This window comes from Artibeus jamaicensis, unplaced genomic scaffold (assembly GCF_021234435.1).
Source record: "Artibeus jamaicensis isolate MK-2021 breed Jamaican fruit bat unplaced genomic scaffold, CSHL_Jam_final contig_685, whole genome shotgun sequence".
In the NCBI taxonomy this organism is placed as follows: domain Eukaryota; kingdom Metazoa; phylum Chordata; class Mammalia; order Chiroptera; family Phyllostomidae; genus Artibeus; species Artibeus jamaicensis.
In genome coordinates, this window is record NW_026521924.1 from 24,827,323 (window position 1) to 24,848,554 (window position 21,232).

The 21,232-nt window shown below is 49.5% G+C and overlaps 1 protein-coding gene across 1 annotated transcript; it reads left to right on the plus strand.

Moving 5' to 3' along the window:
• Positions 1 to 12,732: 12,732 nt before the first annotated feature.
• On the plus strand, positions 12,733 to 20,942 carry R3HDML (R3H domain containing like). The gene is made up of 5 exons (XM_037164713.2): positions 12,733 to 13,005; positions 15,708 to 15,826; positions 15,937 to 16,069; positions 17,243 to 17,358; positions 20,625 to 20,942. Exons 1-5 carry the CDS (start codon positions 12,748 to 12,750, stop codon positions 20,755 to 20,757), a joined length of 759 nt encoding a protein of 252 aa, XP_037020608.2. The 5' UTR covers positions 12,733 to 12,747; the 3' UTR covers positions 20,758 to 20,942.
• Positions 20,943 to 21,232: the final 290 nt, after the last annotated feature.

Sequence of the window (21,232 nt, forward strand, 5' to 3'; positions counted from 1 at the left end):
AGAATTTATGTTGCCCTGGCTGGTGTAGCTCAGTAGATTGAGTATGGGCCTGCAAACCAAAGGTTTGATCAAGGTTTGATTCCCAGTCAGGGCACATGTCTGGGTTGCAGGCCAGTTCCCAGCAGGGGACGCAGGAGAGGCAACCATACATTGATATTTCTCTTCCTCTCTCCTTCCCTTCCCCTCTAAAGATAAATAAATACAATCTTTAAAAAAAGAATTTATCTCGAAGTCTGAGTTTTTCTTGGACAAATAAACACTCTGCTTTTTGATATTGTGAACATCGCTTTTACTTGTCTTTTTATTTTGGTGGTGGTTTAACTTTTTTGAAAACTATAAAATCATTAAGTTTGTGGAACAGCTGCATGGAAATCACCTGCGGTTACAGTTGTGCTTTGGCCCTGCCGAAGGTGAGCACACGTGTGTAAACTAGAGACAGTGAAAGGAAACAGAGGTGTTTGCTGCCTTCTAAGTAAGGACTTTTTTCGTTTTTACAACCACATTACATTATAATGCCTGATTCACAAGATTAAATTCTGCTGGGGTAGAATACCAAAAAATAAAAAATAAAAAAAGGGAGTGTTTCCATTAGAAAAAAGGTCTCTATTTTGACATTTGGCCGGTTTAAATTGCCCTGTAGCACTTGATTAAATGGCAAAAACTAGGAGGTTTTCATGTATTAGGAGTGTCATCGCGGCTTCTTTCAAAAATATACTTCATGATTTGTTTATTCATGGGTTTATTTCCTGTCCTCTCCTACTTGAATGTCAGCCCCAGGAACTAGGGAACATTGCCTCTTTTATTCTGTAATGCATCCCAAATGTCTAGAATTGTGTCTGGCACCTACTAAATATACAAAAAAATTTTTTAAGGTTTTATTTATTGATTTTTAGAGAGAATCAGGAGGGAGGGAGAAGAAGAGGGAGAGAAACATCGATTGGTTGCCTCTCACATGCACCCCCAACAGATGGGGAGACCAAACCTGCAACCTAAGCATGTGCCCTGACCAGGAATTTGAGGAATCACACCCAACCCGGCCACACCCATCAGGGCACACACAAAAAGTTTTGGGGATAAAACAAGTTAAAGAGTCATTATTAATATGCAATGTAAAGGAAAATTATTTTAAAATTTAAATTTGTTCTTTATAAACAGAAGAGAAACCATGGGAAATGGTCATTGTGAAATTGATCATAACTCACCGTGAAAGGGGTTTTCTGGTTCACTAAGTCTGAAAGATGCTGAGGTAGAACGATAATAGGTTAATTAGAGGTTGCTTGGGGCCATGAGGAGAGGACCTTGTAATAGAGACAGGGGGGCTCAGTGAAGGGTTATTGGAAGAGATGATTTCTAGCTAAACTGAGGTCTGAAGGACTGGCCTGGGGCTGTCCGGAACAGTGGGGAGAGGCCATTCCAGGGAGAGCAACAACCAGCAGGTGCCCTTTTGTTGGCTAGTGTGTGTGAAATAATCCGCTCTGGGTTGGCGTGTGGATAGGCAGCCCAGTCATTCTCCCGGGGGGCAGCCCTCTTTGTCTACAGCTTCTGGCCAGCCAGCAGGAGTATTCATCCCCAGCACCAATTCCTGCCTTCTGCGCTCTCCTCTGCAATGCCTCCCCCCTTCTTAACCCTGGCCACCTGTCTTTCTGGCCGGAGGGGAGACTCGCCACTGCCTGGGATGAGGCAGTTGAGCAAAGTGGGTGTCTGCTAGAGACCAGGCTGCTTGGTTGCTTAGCTGGGAGGGGGTCGCATCCACTGGCTGTGCCCCCTAGCACCCCCACCATTATTGGGGCCCATTTGGGCACAGGGCCATAAGGGCTGGAGCCAAAGGGCAGGAGTCAGGGAGAACAGTGGAAGGGGTTGCCTGGGACCCTAGACCATCCCCAGCAGCGTTGAGGACCCTCCTGAAGACCCCAGACTGTCCTATTCAGGCAGTCACAGGAAAAAGGCCTGGGAGGAGGGTGCTGTTGTTGCCTGAAAGAGCTGCTGGCAAAATTAGAAAAAAATAGGGGAAAAAAAGCAAGTAACTGAGTCCCCCAGTGTCAATACAGCAAGTTAACTATAGGATGGAAGGAGGGCATTAGTTAGGATCAGAAGCTCTGGGGTGTGGGCAAGTCCTGGTCCTTTACCTGGAGGTAGTCATGTGGGTGTGTACCTTAAAATAGTTATTTAACTATACATTTATATTGTATAAATCTTGTTTATAATCCAAATTTTATGAAATTATATATGTATGTGTGTGTACCAAACTGAGCATCAAACGCCTAGGTTCTTAAAAGAACCACCATTCTGTTGAGCCTTAACTAAGGGCCCAGAGGCGCTGTGCTAAGTGCTTCTTCGCTTTACAGTTGACCTTGAGCAACGCAGGGGTTAGGGACACCTAACCCCCTGCAGTGGAAAATTCATGTGTTACTTTTGGCTCCCCCAAAACTTAACTTCTAGTAACCTGTTGACTGGAAACCTTACCCATAACATACTCTGTGAACACAGACTTTGTGTATTATATGCAGGGTGGTCAAAAGTAGGCTCACAATTGTGAATATGTGAAACAGACTTTATTTTTGTATTGTTTTCTGTACAAACAACTGTAAACCTCCTTTTGCCCATCTTTGTATAATATATACTGTATTCTTACAGTAAGTTAGACAAAAAAATATTTCGAAGAAAGTCATAAGAGAAACTACACTTACAGAACTGTATTTATTGAAAAACGTTTTAAAATTTAAAAATTTTTAATTTTATTGATTATGCCATTACAATTGTTCTATTTCCCCCCTTCATTCCCCTCCACCCTGTACAACCCCTCCCCCACCATTCCCCCCTTTAGTTTATGACCACGAGTCTCAATTTCTTTAGATTCTACATTTCCCAGAGTATTCTTGCCCTCCCCCTATCTATTTTCTACCTACTGTCTACGCTACGTATTCTCTGTATTTTCTCCCCCCTTCTCCTTCTCCCACTCCCCTGTTGCTAACCCTCCATGAGATCGTCATTTCTGTGGTTCGCTCTGATCTAGCTGTCCTCTTAGTTTGCTTTTGTTTTAGGTGTGGTTGTTAATAACTGTGAGTTTGCTGTCCTTTCACTGTTCATCTTTTTTATCTTATTCTTAGATAAGTCCCTTTAATATTTCATATAATAAGGGCTTGGTGATGATGAACTCCTTAAATTTGATCTTATCTTCTGAGAAGCACTTTATCTGCCCTTCCATTCTAAATCAAAGCTTTGCTGGATAGAGCAATCTTGGTTGTAGGTCTTTGGATTTCGTGACTTGGAGTACTTCTTTCCAGTGCCTTCTTGCCTGTAAGGTCTCTTTTGAGAAATCAGCCGACAGTCTGATGGGAGCTCCTTTGTAGGTGACTGTCCCCTTATCTCTTGCTGCTTCTAGGATTCTCTCCTTCATTTTAATCTTGGCCAATATAATTATGATGTGCCTTGGTGTGTTTCTTCTTGGGTCCAACTTCTTTGGGACTCTCTGAGCTTCCTGGATTTCCTGGAAGTCTATTTCCTTTGCCAGATTGGGGAAGTTCTCCTTTATTATTTGTTCAATTAAGTTTTCCACTTGTGGCTGTTCCTCTTCCCCTTCTGGTATCCCTATAATTCGGATGTTGGAGCGTTTAAAGATGTCCTGGAGGTTCCTAAGCCTCACCTCATTTTTTTGAATTCTTGTTTCTTTATCCTTTTCTGTTTGGTCATTTTTTCTTCCTTCTGGTCCACTTGATTGATTTGAGTCCCAGTTTCCTTTCAATCACTATTGGTTTCCTGTGCATTTCCCTTCATTTTAATTAGTTTAGCCTTCATTTGTTCCTTTAATTTGTGACTAAAATCAACCAGTTCTGTGAGGATCCTGATCACCAGTGTTTTGAACTGTGCATCTGAAAGTTTGGCTATTTCTTGGTCGCTTAGAATTATGGGCTTTGAGTTCTTCTTGAGCCATAATGATTTGGTCTGTTCACACCTGTTACGTATGAGAGACAGAGCCTTAGGTGTTCGCCAGGGCAGGGCAACTCAGTCACTGGGTTGTGATGCTGTATGTGGGTGCGGGGTCAAAGAGGGGCAATGGCGGTTCCCTGTGCTGCTTTCTTCTGCTGGGGCCTACATGGTCTGTCTCCCTGCTCGCTCCTTCACTGGTTTATCTGCACGTGAATGTGTGACCGCGGTCAGCTAGCCGCCTTGCACCCTCACTGGGTCTGCCCGTCACAACCCCACGCCTGGGATCCGCCAACTGCCACGCAGGAGCCAGGGTTGGTCTGGTCAAGTTTTCCTGCACAACCCGGCTCCACCAGTTGCTGACTCCGCCCCTCTTACGGTCTGGCTGAATGGTTCCTTGTTGTCGGACTTCCATTAGTTCAATTTTCCGTGTTTTGGTTACGTTTTTTGTTACTAAAACTTCGTTGTCTTTAAACTTGGTTGTGCGAGAGGGCACAATGTTTCCACCTATGCCTCCATCTTGGCCGAAGTCAAAACGTTTTAATTTTAATAGTGCAGTTCGAACCCATATGGTTCAGGGGCCAACTGTATGTGATCCTCTTCCTTCTTGCAGCAGCCCTGCAGGTAGGCGCTGTTATTACCCCAGTCTACAGATGGAAACACTGAGGCACAGACAGGCTGAGAAGGTGACTTACCAAGGTCACAGAGCTAGGAATCCAGCTCAGCTAGGATTCACACTAGGCTTGCTATACCCCACGGGATGAAGTGCTTAACCCTAGTCCACACCGTCTCCCAGGTTTGGGGGTGCCATTCTGACCTTACAGGCCCACCAAAAATAATGGCTCATGGCACTCTGCACATTTCCTGGTTCCTGCACAAGTCACAGATCATAGGGTTTAGCAGCCATGTCAGACATGGGTTCAAGTTAGAATTTATTACCTGTGCAACCTAGGGTAAGTCACTTATCTGTTTTCTCACCTGAAAAATGAGAACAGTATTGTGCTAACTTTGCTGCCCAGATAAATAAGTGAGACCTTATTTTACTGGGTGTCAGGTACACAGGAAGTACCCAACAGCTAGTCACCTCTGAAACAAAGGTGTTCATCTTCAGCTGCTCATTGTAGCCTGTGAGGTAGGCAAGGCAATGTGGCACCGTCCCCATGCGACAGACGGGGAGTCTGTCTCAGTTCTCATGCCACTGAATTGCAAAGAGACCCAGAGGGTCCCACAGGCCCCTTCCCACCCCCATCCTGTTGGATGCTTAGGGCCGGGCACTGGGATGTGGCCGCAGGGCCCCGGGCCCCTTGCTGGAATGTGGTGGCCAGGCTGGGGGCGCTGACGCTGAGACTTTTCCGCTCCAGCTGCGCAGGCAGGCAACACAGCAAATTCCGCAGCCACACCTGGCTGTGCAGCTGTCCCGGGCTGGACCCGGACAGGGATTCTCCAGTCCTCTGGTTGCTGGCCCTGAGGGCATGGCCTTGACCCCTGGAGGCCTTGCACCCCAGATTGCTGGGCCAGAGATCAGGAGCATGAGGTGCCCTCTAAGGGTTAAGCCTGCCTGGCCATGCTCACCCTCCAGCTTTTCACCCCCTCCTCCTTTTTTGGAGCAAGGAGGGGGCTAGTCCTCGCTGACATTCCGGAAGGTGGGGCACTCCCCAGCTCAGCCCCTGCGAACATCAGCTTGGAATCCTTACAGGGAAGAAGAGGGCAGGGAACGACCCCTGAGGGACAAACGCCCTAGTGTCAGGGTTCTGGGGTCCATGAGAAATCTGCTTCCTGTTTGCGCTGGGGTGAGCTGCTCCCCTTTACTGAAGAACTAAACCCTGGTCTGCTCTCCCCACCCCCTTCCAGCCCCCAGTCCCTATGCCCCAACAGGGCAAAGCACAAAGGAGGATCTCAGCTCTTCTTGGTGTGACCAGCCCAGTCTTGGGGTGCCATTCAAGACCTGCAACCTACAAGAAACAGCCTGCGTTCACCTCTGAGCCCACCTCTCAGTCCGGCTCTCACACTCTCCCTTTGCTCCGAGTCTTCCCTGACCTGCCTTTTTTCAGTTCTTCAAACGACCCAGATTCTCCATAGCCTCAGAGCCTCTGCTCAGAGTGCTGTTCCCTCTCCTTGTACTGCTGTCTCCGCAGCTTACTCTAGTGTCCCAGCTTCTCCTTTCACCCAGCTGACTACTCAGTTTTCCAGGGTTTTTAAATGATTTTTGCTTTTTGCTTTTTTGCCTCGATCACCGTGTATTGCTAATATGACTTATGGCGTGTCTTGAAAATTCTTGGGCTGCAGCTCTTGTACATGAAGTTTATAATCCACTGGCCGACGTCTTCCAGAAACCTTGTGGGAACTTGACCGGGATCTCCAGACCAGGCTGGTGCGAACTGACAGCCCACAAGTCCGCCTACAGGGACCCGGTGTGAGTCACCGAGGATTTGGACTCGAGTGAGACAGAGCTCCCCCAACCTCTGAGAGCTGTTTCACTCACGGCCTTCTTTTACATTTTATTTCATTTCACAAGAGAAGGTCTCATTGGGCCTAGTTTACGGATGAGGAAACTGAGGCAGGAGAAATTACATGACCGGCTGTAGGTCCCGTGGGGAGGAGGAGGTGGGGCCAGCCGTCTGCCCGAGTCAGGTTAGTCTGTGGGTTCGGGTTGCGTGTGTCTGTCTGTGTGTTTACAGGCAGGGCATGTTCCCATGCACCCAAAGCAGAAAAGCATTTCTATTTGAAGAGGGATGGGCTGTGGGGTTGGGGGGAGGGCAGTGTGCCATTTTCCTGGGCAGGGACTGTGTCGGCGCCAGCATCTTTGGCTGTGTGTGTGCTGTGCTGGGGGTTGTAGTGGGTGTGTCGGGGAGGGTGTTTAGTGTGTGGGGTGGGGAGTGTGTGCTGGGGAGACAGGAAGGGGATATTTCTGTTGGGGTGTGTGTTTTCTCTTTTATGTAGGATTTTAATTTTACCCTCGTTGAAAGGGCTCTTTTAAAGATTTTTTTAAAACTATATATAACTCTAACTTTTTAATTGAGGTATAAATTAATTTTAAGTCTCAAAATCCAAAGTGTGCAACTAGATGAATTTTTAGATATGTACACCACCCAGATCAAAATACGACACCGAGACAGTGCCCTCGGTAGGAGCTCCGTCGTGCCCTTCTCTGTCATCGCCCCGAAGTGGCCCCTGTTCTGACTTCTGTCACCCTAAATTAGCTTTTCCTATCCTTGAGCATCTTGTCAATGGAATCACACAGCGTTTCTGCCTGAGCAAGTTAATAGCTAACATTAAACAAACTTTGCTTTGTGTGCTAACATTTTCCATATCTCACTGAATTTCTCATAATGGCCAGATAAAGCAGCACGTATTTACTGGTCCCAATTTGCAGATGAGGACACTGAGGCTTAGAGAGGGCTTGTGCCAGTCCTGAGAGCCAGGTCACCCATCTGACTCCACACCTCTGGTCCTTGCCCGCTAGACCATCCAGCGTCCCTCTAGGTCCCCTGTCAAAGAAGTGACACTGTTTTGGGGGTGCAGGTGAGAGTCAGACCTGGGCACCCAGAGGTGCTTCTAGGTGTGCTTTATCTGCGGAGGAGTCGGTTTCTCTGACTCTGTTGGGAGACCTCTCCTGCTCCCTGGGCTAGGTCAGGAGCAACCACCAGCAGCCAACGCCGCTGTGTAGCGGAGATGCACAAAGCCACGGGGCTCGAGTCCTGGATCCCAGACAAACTTGTTGTGTGACCGTGGGCCGGCTGCCTCCCTTTTCAAACCTCTGTGTCCTCGCCCTTTAAAAAGAGTATTAAAATCCTCGTGCAGGGCTAAGGCAGTAACAGAGGGCAGATGTCACTGTATAAATTACTGCTGCTGTTATTTTTTTTTAAAATCTTTTTGTGGTAAAGTAAAACACAAATATAGAAAGTCACATAAAATAGAACTAATAAGATGAACCACTTGTAACCACCAGTCAGATCAAGAAATGTCCCGCCCCAATCATAGCCAGGCTTTTACAGTATTTCTTTGTGTTTCTTTATAGTTTTATGGCTTGATGACTCATCCCTAAACGTTAGAATTTAGTCTACACCATTGAAAAAAATGTGTATTTTTTAAGTGTCTCTGGACTCCTCCCCGTCCCCTTTGTTTTCTTACAGTTTATCTTTTCGAAGAACCTGGAACATTTGACCTGGAGAGTTTTGAAGGGTCCAGATCACCATGGTTTGGTTTTCTTTTCCACATGTGCTCTCCTTCCTTAAGCTCCTCCCTCTTCCACTTGGGTTTGGAGTTAAATAGATCTGGTTGCAGTCCTGAGTCTGCCAGTTGCTGTGTGACCTTGGACAAGTCACTTAACCTCTCTGAACTTCTTTCCTCAACTGACACATGAGGGCATGACCTAGAAGATTCTTAAAGGCCTTTCAGTTTTCTCAGTCTCCTCTCTCAGGTGCCAGGCTCCTGTCCCACAGCCTCTTCTCAGAAGCAACTCTTGCAGGATAAGGACCAGAGAGACCTAGTGTTGGAATCCAATTTCCACTGCGACTAGCTGTGTGGAGTTGGGTGAGTTACTTACTCTGTGAGTTTCCACTTCCTCGTCTGTAGAATGGGAAGCCTGAGACTTGACCCATGAAACTGGAGCTTAAATGAGACCCTGCCTCTAAAGCATTCAGTGCCTGGCATCAAGTATGTGCTAAATAAATGCCGACTGTTATTGTTACTATTATTCACTATTATTATAGGTAACCTCGATCGACCACCTACTGTGTGCTAGGCATTGTGTCAAGTGTCTCCAGACATACTAACTTGTTTAATCCTTACAGCAAGGCCATCTGTCACTTTACAGAGGTGTAAACTGAGCCACAGAAGGATTACATAGTTAGTGAGCCACGGAGGGGGGTCACAGGCTCAGGCTGTCTCATAGGCACCGAGCTGTGCTGCCTGGAACACTACCGTAGTCTAGAACGGTGACTTCTAACCGGTGTGCTGCAAGAATTTTTAACATATGCAATCCTTGACTGGTCAAAGGCACTGACCTCTTTTCTCTTAGTTGGTCAAATAAGAATATGACAACAGCCAACACAACAATAACTGTCTGGTGTGAATGAATTATACTTATTTTACCTATTTTTAGCCCTGGCTGGGTAGTTCAGTTGGTTAGAGTGTTGTCCCAATATGCCAGGTTGTGGGTTCAATCCTCAGTCAGGGCACATACAAGAGTCAACCAATGAATGTATAAGTAAGTGGAATAACAAATTGATCTTTCTCTTTTTCTCTCTCCCTTCCTTGCTCTCTAAAATCAATAAATAAAAAATAAAAAAACCAAAATTATACCTATTTTTGTCAGGTCAGCAAAAATATGTATTTTTTAGTGTGCTGCAGAACTTTAGTAAGTTTTTATGTGTGCCATGAGATGAGAAAGGTTGGAAATTGCCGGTCTAGACTAACTTCCCCTTTGTTCACCCAAGTGCAGAGAGAATTCCAGGAAGGGGCAGGTGGAGCGATAGTTGGATCCAGGGTGATTAAGGTCCCAAGGGTGAGAAAGTGTTCTTACCCCAGAGTGAGATCCCAGCCACGGCATTCATCCGGGTTGCCCCCGATTATTTCCTGCTCCCACTTTCTAATATTTATTTACTGGAAACCTGCCTTAGACAATGAAGACACCTGAAAAGGTTCCACCTGGTGGAGCAGCTAGGGGTGCCCCTGTGTGTGTGCCCCCAGTGCAGGGTCTGGGTTTCTGTGGGTGCATGAACACACAGGGTGGGAGATAGTGATTTCCTATACGTGACGGAAATTTGGGGCTACACCTTCCTCCGTGCCTGTCTGTCTGTCTGTCTGTCTCTGTGGAGAGACAGCATAACCAGCCTGCCCAGGTACCTAACCCACCACCTCTGCCACCCACTGGATGTGTGACCCCAGGCAAATTTCTGCCTCGGCTTTCTCCTGTGTGTGAAAATGAATGTGATGACAGCAATACCCACCAGATGGCGCTGTTCTGAAGGTTGAATGGGTTTATTCCTGTACAGGGGTTAAAATGGTGCTGGGCACTGAGGAGCAAGTACATACAGTTTATATGTGTCAGATAGGATTAAATGTGTAAAGGGTGGGTTTTTGTGTAACTGAGGGTGCACAGTAGAAAGGATCTGAGGGGCTGGGGGAATGGGCTGTCCCTGTGATTTGTCGGAGATGGATGTGCTTGTGTGAGTGTGCATGTACAAGTGTGATGTGTGCACAGTGAATGGGTATACACTCTGTAAATGTGCAAGGATGTTCACACAAACAAGCTCCAGGCCCTATGACAAGTCACTGAGGCTCTGTGTGCCTCGGTACCCTTGTCTGTATGGTGGGTGAGGCCACTACCCCAGAGTTAGCTGTGAGAGACAGATGAGCTCTGAGCCAATGCAGGTGCTGGGACAAGTTCATGTTAAGCATCCTGAGAGAGTGAGTGGGGCATAATTGTTGACACTTCCTGGGGTCCTGAGTGTCAAGGCTGTGTGTCCTCCACCCCTGGGCTGCAGGACTTCCTCCAGTGAACCATGGATCCCAGCCTGCACTAGGCAGACGAGCTCTAGTCCAGTTTCTTCAATGGGGCAGGCGCCTGAGGCCCAGAGAAGGCTAGGGACTTGCCCCGGGGCCTGCAGCCCACTGGAGGCCGAGATGGGGCTAGGCTGGAACCAGTCTCTCTTGTCCTTGTGGGGTGAGGGGAAAGCCCTGCAGAGTCCATGTTGGCAGCTTCTGTATCCCTCACCGCCCCACCTGCCCTGCCTGCCCCACCTGCCCCAGCCTCCCACCAGACTGGGGGAAGCTGCTCCAGAGGGAGGTGTGTGCTTCAGCAGCAGGCGCTGACTGGGCCGAGGAGGCTAAAGCTGGGTGGCTGCCTGGGGTGAGAGAGCCATGTGTCTGGGGAGGACCCCACCTGGGTAGTCCAGCCCCGCACCAGCACCTGACTCTGGCTGGGGGTTCAGAGGTCATGGGGGGAGGAGGCTGAAGGCTTGTAGGCACCTCAGCTTTTTTTATACAACACCTTACTTGTAACTGTACCCCCTCTTATAACAAAAGTACTGCTTGTCATTCATGGAGAATCCAGTTAATCAGAGGGAGAACATTAAACTGTCGTAACCTGGAAGGGCAACGACAAAGGAGCTTTCACAACATACATGCTCGTGTGCGCAGTGTGCCAGAACTGCCGCAGTGCCCCACCAAGTCTGGCGTGTCTCATCCCAGCAACAGTGCTCTGGGCAGGTTTCGTTACGACAGTGGGGGCATGAAATGGTTGAGTAACTTACCCAAGGATGACACCCAGTCAGTGAGTGAAGTCATGGGACCTGCATGGAACGTGGGTCCATGGACTTAACTAATGAGGCTGTGTGGTGTGAGCAGCATCGCAAATGTGCCCCCAGGCTTCTTTCCTTTGCACCTTGGTCTGGTCACAAAAACGGCATCCTTCTTACATGCCCATAGAGCCTTAGGGACAGACCCAGATTTGAATTCTGGCTCTTTTGCAGATAGGCTGGCTCGACTTTCCTCCCCTCACTCTGCGGGACTCAGGTTCTTTATCTGCACAATGGAGAGTTATAGCATCTGCTTCTGAGAGTTGGCTGAGCTCGTTGTATGAAAAACATTCAGCCCATGTGCGGTGCATAGTAGGTGCTTATGAGGTCGGCCATATTCACAGCCTGCTCTGTGGCCAGAGGGCTTTGTAGGGAAAACAGAAAATACTCTGGGTGCAAGGTAGCCTTACTGTGTTGGGGTCTGGAAGGCAGAGCAGAGCCTCTGGATCTCCCGGGGGGGGGTGGTCAAGACTTCCTCTAGGAATCCCTGCCACTGCCACATCCCTGCCTCTGCACACTCCAGATGGCAGCAGGAACAGCAGAGGCTAGACCTGGTGGAAGAGGAAAGCCCACAGACAGGCAGTGGGCGGAGCCTCCTGCCCACGTCTGGCCTGGCTGCAAGGGGAGGGGGCTGAGGGGCAGGGCACGCCAGATGCCATCAGCTCCCAGGGGACCGTTAAAGTCGCTGTGCTGCCAGGCGGGCCAGGGTGTCTGCAGAGGTCCCCTGCCTCCTTGGTCGCCTCCTGCCACCCACCTGGGCTGCCTGTCCTGGGTATGCGCTCCCGGGGAGCCTGCTACATGGTCTCCCGCAAGCCTCTGGTTAAGTCTATTTCTCTCCCCCTCTTCTCTGTGCCTTTTTTATCCCTTTGCCTTTCTCTTTCCGTTCTCCCTGGTTCTTTCTCTATTTCCCTCCTGTCATCATCTCTCATTCTCTCTTGTATCTTTCCACCTATTTCTTTCATTCCTTTTCTCTGTATCTCTTTTTATGGTCTCTCTCATTTTTCCCATTTTTTTTCTTTCTCTCTGCCTTTTTCATTTTCTGCATGTTGGTCTTTCTGTGTCTTACTCTCAATTCTGAAAGTGCAGTGGCTCAGGGACAAGAGCGCCCTCCCTAAGCTTTGGGGAAGATTAGCCCTGCCCTCTGAGGGCTTAGAGCGGGAGGGGGAAGAGAGAGCGTCTGGGACGGGGAGGACTGGTGTCTTTCTCCTGGGCTGGTGGGATGGAGCCCTGGCTTCGAAGTGGTAGCACCGCCTCACCCCAGGTCCTGGTCCAGATAAGCTGCTGCCTGGGCATTCTTCCTGCTGCCCAACCCACTCAGTCCACGGGCCTGGGGAGGATGGGGTGTTGGGCCCCTGGGCCAGAGCTGAGTCAGGTTGTCTTTGCCAAGTTCCCAGGGTTAGTTAGCATCCTCTGGGGTGGCAATGCTGGAGAACACTCAGGGCTTAGTGCCCTTATGCCCGCCCCCTCCAGGCAGCCACCCCTGACTGCACAAGGCAGACGTGTGTGGCCCCTTCAGCCAGCTATGCCTCTGCTACCTGGCACCGTGGGCCTGGCAGGCTTGATCTTCTGGGCAGGCCAGATAGTGAACACCTTGATGCCCAGTGCCACCCTAGTTCTGGCCTGGCCCAACAGCACAGCTCTGCGTCCCCTGAGTGGCTTGGGGGTGCCCCACTACCGGCGGAAGCGCCACATCTCTGTCCAGGACATGAGTGCCTTATTGGATTATCACAACCACATTAGGGCCACCGTGCACCCACCGGCTGCCAACATGGAGTATATGGTAAGTCCCCGTGCCCTCCCCAGGCCCCCTCCCGGCAAATGCCACTTGTCTTAACCCATCCTGGAAGGGCTCGCCGTCCCAAGCCTGGCCCCCAAACCAGCGTCTGGGTGTCCGGACCATGCCAAAAGGACAGGATGTAGCCACCCATTTTAAAGACGGGGACGTGAAGGCGATTGCAAAGTGTTTGGGGGTCAGGGGTGGGGGTCAGAGGTGGGGATGGCTGTTTGCGGAGCACCTACTTTGCACCAGGCCCTTCTACAATGCTGAGGGCCCTCTTCCCTCAAGGTGGGAAAGGTCTTCTTCATTTTCCAAGGAAATGCCGGTGCAGAGAATTAATTTGCCCAAGGCCATCCAGCTGGGGTTTCAACCCTCATCTGCCTGCTGCAAAAGGCTGTGGTTTGGAACCCACACAATACCCTGCCCAAGGCTTTTGGCTCCTCACTGGCACCCTGCAGGGGGTGGGTGGCTGGAGCTTTCCACGCGATTGTCTCTTTGCTCTGGGGCTGTGATGGCCGTACCCAGACCGCCCCCAGCAGGCCTGTGGAGTAGAGTTTGGAGCTGCAGGGCTGGGACCTGGGCGTCTCCAGCGAGGAAAACCAGCAGCTGGCCATCGGAGGAAGCTGGGAGGTCTGCCCTCAAAGGGACCGGACTGGTGGCTCTTACCCCAGCCTCCCAGAGTGAAGGAGGGACCTTCGTCTTTACCCCAGCCCCTCCTCTGGGACCATCGTCCCAAGCCAGCCTGGAGACACAGACTGCCAGCCCACCCACAGATTTCTTTAGGGTAAGAGATCTCCAGTCCCGCACCCTCCAAGACTTGCTACCCACAGCCTGCAAGTTCATTTGCAATGTGTTCATCCACTTACTAGGGCCTGTTTAAAGCCAGGCCTCATGCTGAGCCTCGAGGGCTCTACCCAGGACAGGATGGATGAACGCCCTTCCCTCCTGGGACTTACATTTTAATGAGGATAGAAAGCAAACATCAACAAAATACGTGTAGACTGTAATGTCAGGCGGTGATAAGGAGCGGAGTAGGGTGGGGAGAGAAGCAGGAGTGGCAGGCCCACAGAGGTGGGGGAACCTGTATTTGTTCATTGACTGACTCATTTTTTGTCAACACAGGAGCCTTGGCACACAGAGGGCCCTCCATCTTCAAACAAATGACACATTTATTGAGCACCAGTTGTGAGCACAAGGCACTCACTTCAACAGGCGTTTAATTACGGCATGCAGTGTAGAGCAAGAGAGATGGGTGTCTCCTGAGGGGCCTCGGGAGGGTCAGCGGGTGTGGGTCTGATGTTCGCGTGCCCCTCCCCTCAGTTCACCTCCCGGTGGAATGAGGGAAGCAGGTCTCTGTTTTCCTGATATACTGTGGGTCAGACAACCCGGGGGAGATGCTCGCACCCCTCTCTTGGTGCCCCCATTTCTCTCCACCAGCCGGCTTGTGCCTGTAGGACAGAGGACCCCTGCTCTGTGGAGCCTTCTTGCTCCCGCAGCCCCAAGAAAGTTCCGGCCTGGTTCACATTCTCACACCCTCCAGGATTGTGTCGCATGTCATTTCCTTGCTAGACCGTGAGTTCTCAGTACCTAGAAGTGCTGTTCAAGCCCTGGCCGGGGGGCTCGGTTGGCTGGGGCATCATCCCATACACCGAGAGGGTGCAGGCTCGATCTCTGGTCAGAGCACACACCTAGGGTTCGAGCCTGAGTCGGTGTGTGTACAGGAGGCAGCTGATTGATGCTTCTCTCTCTCTCAAATCAATAAACATATCCTTGGGTGAGGATTTTAAAAAAAAGAAACACTGTTCAATATCTGCTGAATAAACAAATAGAGAATTGCAGGAAGTCAGAGCTGGAAGGAAACTAGTATTTTTTTAAGCGAAGACTTTTCAGGTTATTGAAACCTGAAATAACCTAAAAACAAGTTTCAGGTATGAAAACTTGGAGCATTCATACATTGTAAAATCATGAAGCTGTTAGGCAGGATGAGAAGGGTATTCTCTAGGTACGGGTGTGGACTGATCACCAGGATAACCTGTCTTGGTGAGTGACAGGAGCCAGGTGCTGAGTGGAACGCCCAGCACGCTGCCATCTGTGTGAGTGTGTGTATCTTTATAACTGCTGTGTATGAACACATATGCAATCCCAGTACACATGCCTGTGCAGATCTGGGATATTTCTGGAACAGATGCGGGAATGCACAGTGATGCTCGCCTCCAGCAGGCACAGAGGCGGCAGGGACAAGTGGGAGAGAGGAGAGGCTTCCCCCGTTTCCTCCTTACATATTAAACTTGCGCATGTTTCATTATTCAAAAAAGTGTTCTGAATTAAATGCTTAATGAATGGAACAAAAAGTCAGTCATTCCCATCACCCTGGGCTCAGCCACTTCTAGGGACCGCTCAGAACTCCTGGACCAACCCCCTAGGACCCTGCTCGCAACAGGGGCCGGTCTTGGAGGCCTGTGAAGAGAAGAGGGCACCAGACTAGGAGTCAGAGACCCGGTTGTGTGTGTTGGCTCCTATGTGGACTTGCTGTTGACCTTGAAGTCGCAAGCCTTCTCTGAGCCGCAGTCTCCCGATCTGTCGCGTGGGTGGTTGCCTCGGGTTCCAAGGGAGGGGGAGGTATGGCTTCTGGTAAACGTGCACATCTGGGCACTGTTAATGGTGGTGTTGTTCCCCCGGAAATTTCACGGCCTCTCTTTCCCCAGGTCTGGGATGAGCAGCTGGCCAGGTCTGCCGAGGCCTGGGCCACCCAGTGCATCTGGGCCCACGGGCCCTCCCAGCTGATGAGATATGTAGGCCAGAACCTCTCCATCCATTCTGGCCGGTGAGTGCCCTTCCCTCACTCAGCCACTCAGCAAGCTCACCGAGCAGGCTGGGGGCGGGAGCGCCTTTCCCTTCCCTGCACGCAGCACGTTCCATTCTCTCCGCCCCCAGGTACCGCTCGGTGGTGGATCTCGTGAGAGCCTGGTCCGAGGAGAGGCAGCACTACTCGTTCCCAGCCCCGGCAGACTGTGCCCCGCGCTGCCCCTGGCGCTGCCACGGCCCCGTGTGCTCCCACTACACCCAGGTACCCCTCTGGCGGACCCAGGGCTGATGGGAGGACCAGTCCTGGTCCCTTCGAAGAAAAACAATGTGGAGGAACAGAAATTACAAGCAAAACATAGACTTCCTTTTGCATGATAAGCATGTTCCTGGGCAGTTGGATTGAGGTGGACTGGATCCCGTACTGGGCGTCTGAGGTGGGCCCACCACACTGTGTGACCCCACAGTGGGGACATGTGGGGTGACAAGCTCGAGGGTGCTTTTGAATTCAACAGGTCCAAACATATGCTAGTATTTTCTGTTTTCTAAGGCTCCCACTATGTTAAAAAAAAAAGCGGACAAAATAAGTTTACAAAAATCATAGTATATTTTGAGTGCTAATATTGAATATGTTAACACTTATCACACATAAAAATACAATGCAAGGTAACAGGGCAAGAAATAAGAGACTTCAAATTGCATGGCAGACATCTTCTTTGGGTCCCCTCGGTCTCTCTGTGATTCACTAGGAGTTAATGTTAAAATTCTAAGCTGGAGATGCTCTGAGAAATGCAAGGCCTAAACTGAGTGTCCTTGCGGACATCTCACGAGATATTGTTGCCTCTACTTTAGAGCCTGAGGCACAGAGTGGCTAAGTGCCCCGGTCAAGGTCACTAAGCTAGTGACACTGAGATTCCGACCTGAGGCTGTTTAACACCAAAGCTTGTAGTTTAACCCCCAACAGCGGTTTGCAGTGGTCACTAGGGAAAAAGGAAAGAAAAGAAAAAATGTAATAAAGCAGTACAGAAAATATTAGCATGTTTCACCCATGATAAGATTAAATATTGGTTCATAAAGTTTTCTGGTTTTGCGTGTGTGTGCACAGGGTAAGAGTATAAAATTTCTTTCTTTGAAAACACGGAACACCTCACGAGTGTGCACGTCCTCCTTGCTCAGGGCCACACCAGCCTCTGTATCCTTCTAGTTTTAGTGTATGTGCTGCCGAAGCGAGCTCTGTAGTTGACTTCTTACTCTTGGTTGTAGAAAAAAAAAAAAGTTTGAGAAACATTGTAGTTCCATATTTCCAGCTCCCTCACCTTGGAACAGGCAGAACTCACTTAATTCACCCACCCTGAAGCCTGTCCAGGAGCTTCCCGCCCCAAGGAACCCGGGCCCCCCTGAATCCTTCTCAGCCGCCCTTGTCTGTGTCCTTCCTCAGATGGTGTGGGCGTCCTCCAGCCGGCTGGGCTGTGCCCTCCACACCTGTGGCAGCATCAGCGTCTGGGGCAGCACTTGGCGCCAGGCCGTGTACTTGGTCTGCAACTACGCTATTAAGTAAGTGCAGCCTTGGGGTGGAGGGGGCGCCGGGCCAGGAAGGTGGGTCCCGAGGCGGGGCGGGCAGAGTTTAAAGAAAAGAAAGACACACGGGACACCCTGCCTTTCTCCATTCTAAGTAACCTCCATGCTGGACATTTCAGTAGTTTTAAAGTCCATTAACGATCCTTTTCCTTTACCCAAGTTTCAGAATCGCTGGGGAGACAGAGGGCCGAGGCAGGTGGACAGGCTGTCTCACTGGTGAAGTCAATAGTGGAGAATGTGGCTTAGACCTGCCAGCCAAGTGCACTTGCCCAAATATCTCATAGTGAGTTAGACCCACCGACAGGCCTCTTCCTGCAAGAGCAGAGTGGGCCCCGCTAAACTCTCCACCTGAACCAGAGCAGCCGAGAACACGCTGTGTGCCCAGCAGGCTGGCAGGCCCCGAAGGAAAGGAAGGGTAGAATGAGCATGTCCGGCTGCTCAGACTCACCAGTCAGCTGGGTGGGAGAGAGGTCGCGAGTGGTCTTCACACCCTGGAAACACAGAGAAAGGGAAATGGAAGTCTCTGTCCAGGGTACAGTATGAAGACTCAAAAACATCACCGATTCTTACAGAGACAGGCACAAGAGCAAATTCTAAGTAAACACGATATTGAGAATTTTAAAATTATATAATGAGAGCCAACTTTTACTGTCAGGCAGTCCTTGGTCATTTACAAAATATCAATACTCTCACCGTATTATCTCACCGAAGAGATGAACGAGAAAGAAGGAAAAAAGGGAGGGACACCGGAAGATGGTTTCCCCTTTACTGAGATACTGAGGATCGGAGAGGCTGCCGGAAACTGCAGAGCCAACAAGCAGCAGAGCCGATTGAAACGCATTGTGTCCACTGCACTATCCCAATGTCCCGGAAGTCACTGGTAACCTGGACATAAACTCTCTAGCTGCTTAATTTTTAGATGGCAACATCTATCGACACCATGTATTGTAGCCCAGCTTTATTAGACAAGAAAAAATATAACAACCAGCTTATGGAACTGTTTCACTGTATTTGCTGATATATCCAGCTGTTGCAACGTTGAATATTAACAGTATAGTTGCTAGGATGTTTAGACCCTGAGGTCAAGATTGTCAGGGTTTGAATCGTAGTTTAACTTCTCTATGACTTTTTCTTCATCTGTAAAATGGACGCATGTTCTACTTGTAGAATTGTTGAGCGAATCAAGTGAGCTGACCCAGGACATGCCCCCAGGCTCATGAGAAATTCAGAGTTTGTGTTGGTTCTTATTGTCGTTAGCAGACCTGGGTTTGATTCCTAGCTCCCCCAGGTGCGCAGTGAGGACTTCGGAAAAGCCATTCAGTCCCTGCAGCCTCCTCTTTGTAGAGAGAGCTAACAGTCCCTGGTTCTCTGAGGGTCACAGCACTCCGCTGCCCACAGTACGTCATCAATAAGTGGCAGCCATGATTATGACTAGGTTAAAGACTCCTGGAGGGTGGGAAATGGATCCAACTCATTTCTGTTTCTTTTCATGACAGCGATGCCAACCCTTTTTTTTTTTTCCCAAGCACTAGAACTTTTTTCCAAGTGGTTCAATTAAACAAAAAAGAACTACTCTGATTCTATCACCCTCGGTGTCTCCACCATTCCCTCTCCCTGCCCTCAAATTTCTTCAAGGCCTTTAGAAAACTGTGTACTCACAGATGTGGCACAAATCTGTGCCCGGCAGATGCTCTGGAAGGATGAAGGGATGAGTTCCACGTGAAACCAGAAGTGTGTACTTTTCTAAGCATTTGGGCTGACTTTACTCGTAGTCATTCAATAACCACTTTTGAAGAAAAAAAGGTTCCATTTGTGCCCACAAAGAGCGTTCGCTTAAAGTTTGGGGAAATAAGGCACTGGGACTTACAAAGATAAGTAACATGATAGGCCAACAGCCGGCTTATTAGGCAGCCTTAGGCAAGAAAGAGCTGGGGGAGTGATTCGGGGCCTTGTGAGGAGAAAGAGGGAGGAGCAGAGAAGCCTGTGAGTTGGGATGGAGAAGGTTTTGGAAGACGAGGTGTGTGAGCTGGACCCACATGCTGCTAGAACAGTCTAGAAAGCAGTGGACATGAGTCCGTAAGCCAGGGGTTGGCAAACTACTGCCTATGGCCGAAATCTGGCTCGCTGCCTGTTTTTGTACATAAAGTTTTATTGAAACACAGCAAGGGCATTCATATCTGTGGCTGTTTCTGTGTGATAGGGACATCTGACCTGCAAAGCCTAAAATGTTTACTATCTGGCCCTTTCAAAAAAACAGAAAAATCGCCCATTCCTGCATAGGCGATGGGAAACCATCGAAAGTTCTTGAACAGAAGAAGGTGGTGTTCTGTGTTCCTTTATTTTTTTAAACAGCGTTATTGTGATATATAATTCACATACCGTACAACTCACCCATTGGAAGTATAAAATATATTACATTATTACTTTTTTGAAAATTGTGGTAAAACATGCAACATAAAATTTGCCATTTTAACCACTTTTAAGTGTGCAACTCGGTGGCATTAATTATACCCACAAGGTTGTGTGATCATCACCACTTATTTCCAAAGCCTTTTCATCAGCCCAAAGAGGAAGTCTGCAACCCTTAAGCAACGGCTCTCTAGACGCCTCCTCTCAAGGCTGCGGTCGTTTGAAAGGATCGACTCGGGAGCAGGTGGGATGGAATTGGGATAAGGCCACTGGAGAATAAACGCTCAGCAGTGGCCATGATGAGGCTTCACGGACATGCCCCCCGCCCCCGTGACTGAATTACGCTCATTGTCTAATTATTCCAGCCCACCTTTGCACAGCCTTCTTGTAAGTTACAAAATAGTTTCACATAACTTTTATGAACGCCATTCCATTTATTTATTCTGTTCAGAGGATGCAATAAAGACTCAAGAAACGAGGTGGCTTATTCTGTCACCAGTTGGCAGGTGGCAGAACCAGGAACAGGCTCAGCTTTAGGTCTGCCTGAGGCGGGCTGAGCGGTGGTAGGAAGGACAAGAGCATCAACACTGGGGAGTCGCTTATTTGCCAGGCGTGGTGCTGGGCGCAGGGACACGTGGCTCCATTGTTTCATCTTCACTGCTGGAGGGGGGTCTTCTCTTGGCTTTACAGAGGAAGAGGCTTGCAGATGTGCCTTGCCCGAGCCCGCACAGCCAGTTTGTGGGGGTACGAGACTTGGACACCTGTGTGAAGGTTGTTCACGGAACTCTCCTCTGCCCTCTGACCCCCTCTCTCTGGGACCTTTTTTGTTCCAGGGGCAACTGGATTGGTGAGGCACCATACAAGATGGGGAGGCCGTGCTCCGCCTGCCCCCCGAGTTACCAAGGCAGCTGCAGTAGCAACCTGTGCTTCTCCGGGCTCAACTCCAACCAGCTCCGGTGGTCCTGAATTTCCCCTGGGCTCCAGCGGGCCTCTGGGTGGGCCTAAGCCTCCATGGGCCCTTCCCTAAAGGTCAGGTCGAGGATTAATTCTTTTTTAAGACATGAATTGATTCCCTTCCATTGATCTGAATTTTTTTTCCTGATAAATGTCTAGCATGTGCCAGAAGAAAACGACCTCCTTGCCTTCCTTCTTTTCTCAGCTGCATCTTCCTTTTCTCTGGCCTCCGGGAAGGAGGCCTGCATCTTTCATTGACTCGGTTCTCAGAGAACCAGGGCTAGAAGGCACAATGGCAGCAGTTCTGTGACCCTTAGGCCTCAAACTCACGAGTCTTTGTCCCTCCAATAACAGGTATCTATTAAATAACTTTTAGCCTGAAACCCACCTTCGCTCACCTGGTAGTTGCCAATCGGATTCTGGGCAGCCTTGGAAGATCTGTGGTCCCCATCTTGAGCTGGGAATAGTTCAGGTCTGAGCTTTTAAA

Coding starts and splice junctions, on each gene's coding strand:
- R3HDML (XM_037164713.2), top strand. CDS start 12,748: ATGCCTCTGCTACCTGGCACCGTGGGCCTGGCAGGCTTGATCTTCTGG. Junction 15,827..15,936: donor CTCTCCATCCATTCTGGCCG/GTGAGTGCCCTT, acceptor CTCCGCCCCCAG/GTACCGCTCGGTGGTGGATC. Junction 16,070..17,242: donor TGTGCTCCCACTACACCCAG/GTACCCCTCTGG, acceptor GTCCTTCCTCAG/ATGGTGTGGGCGTCCTCCAG.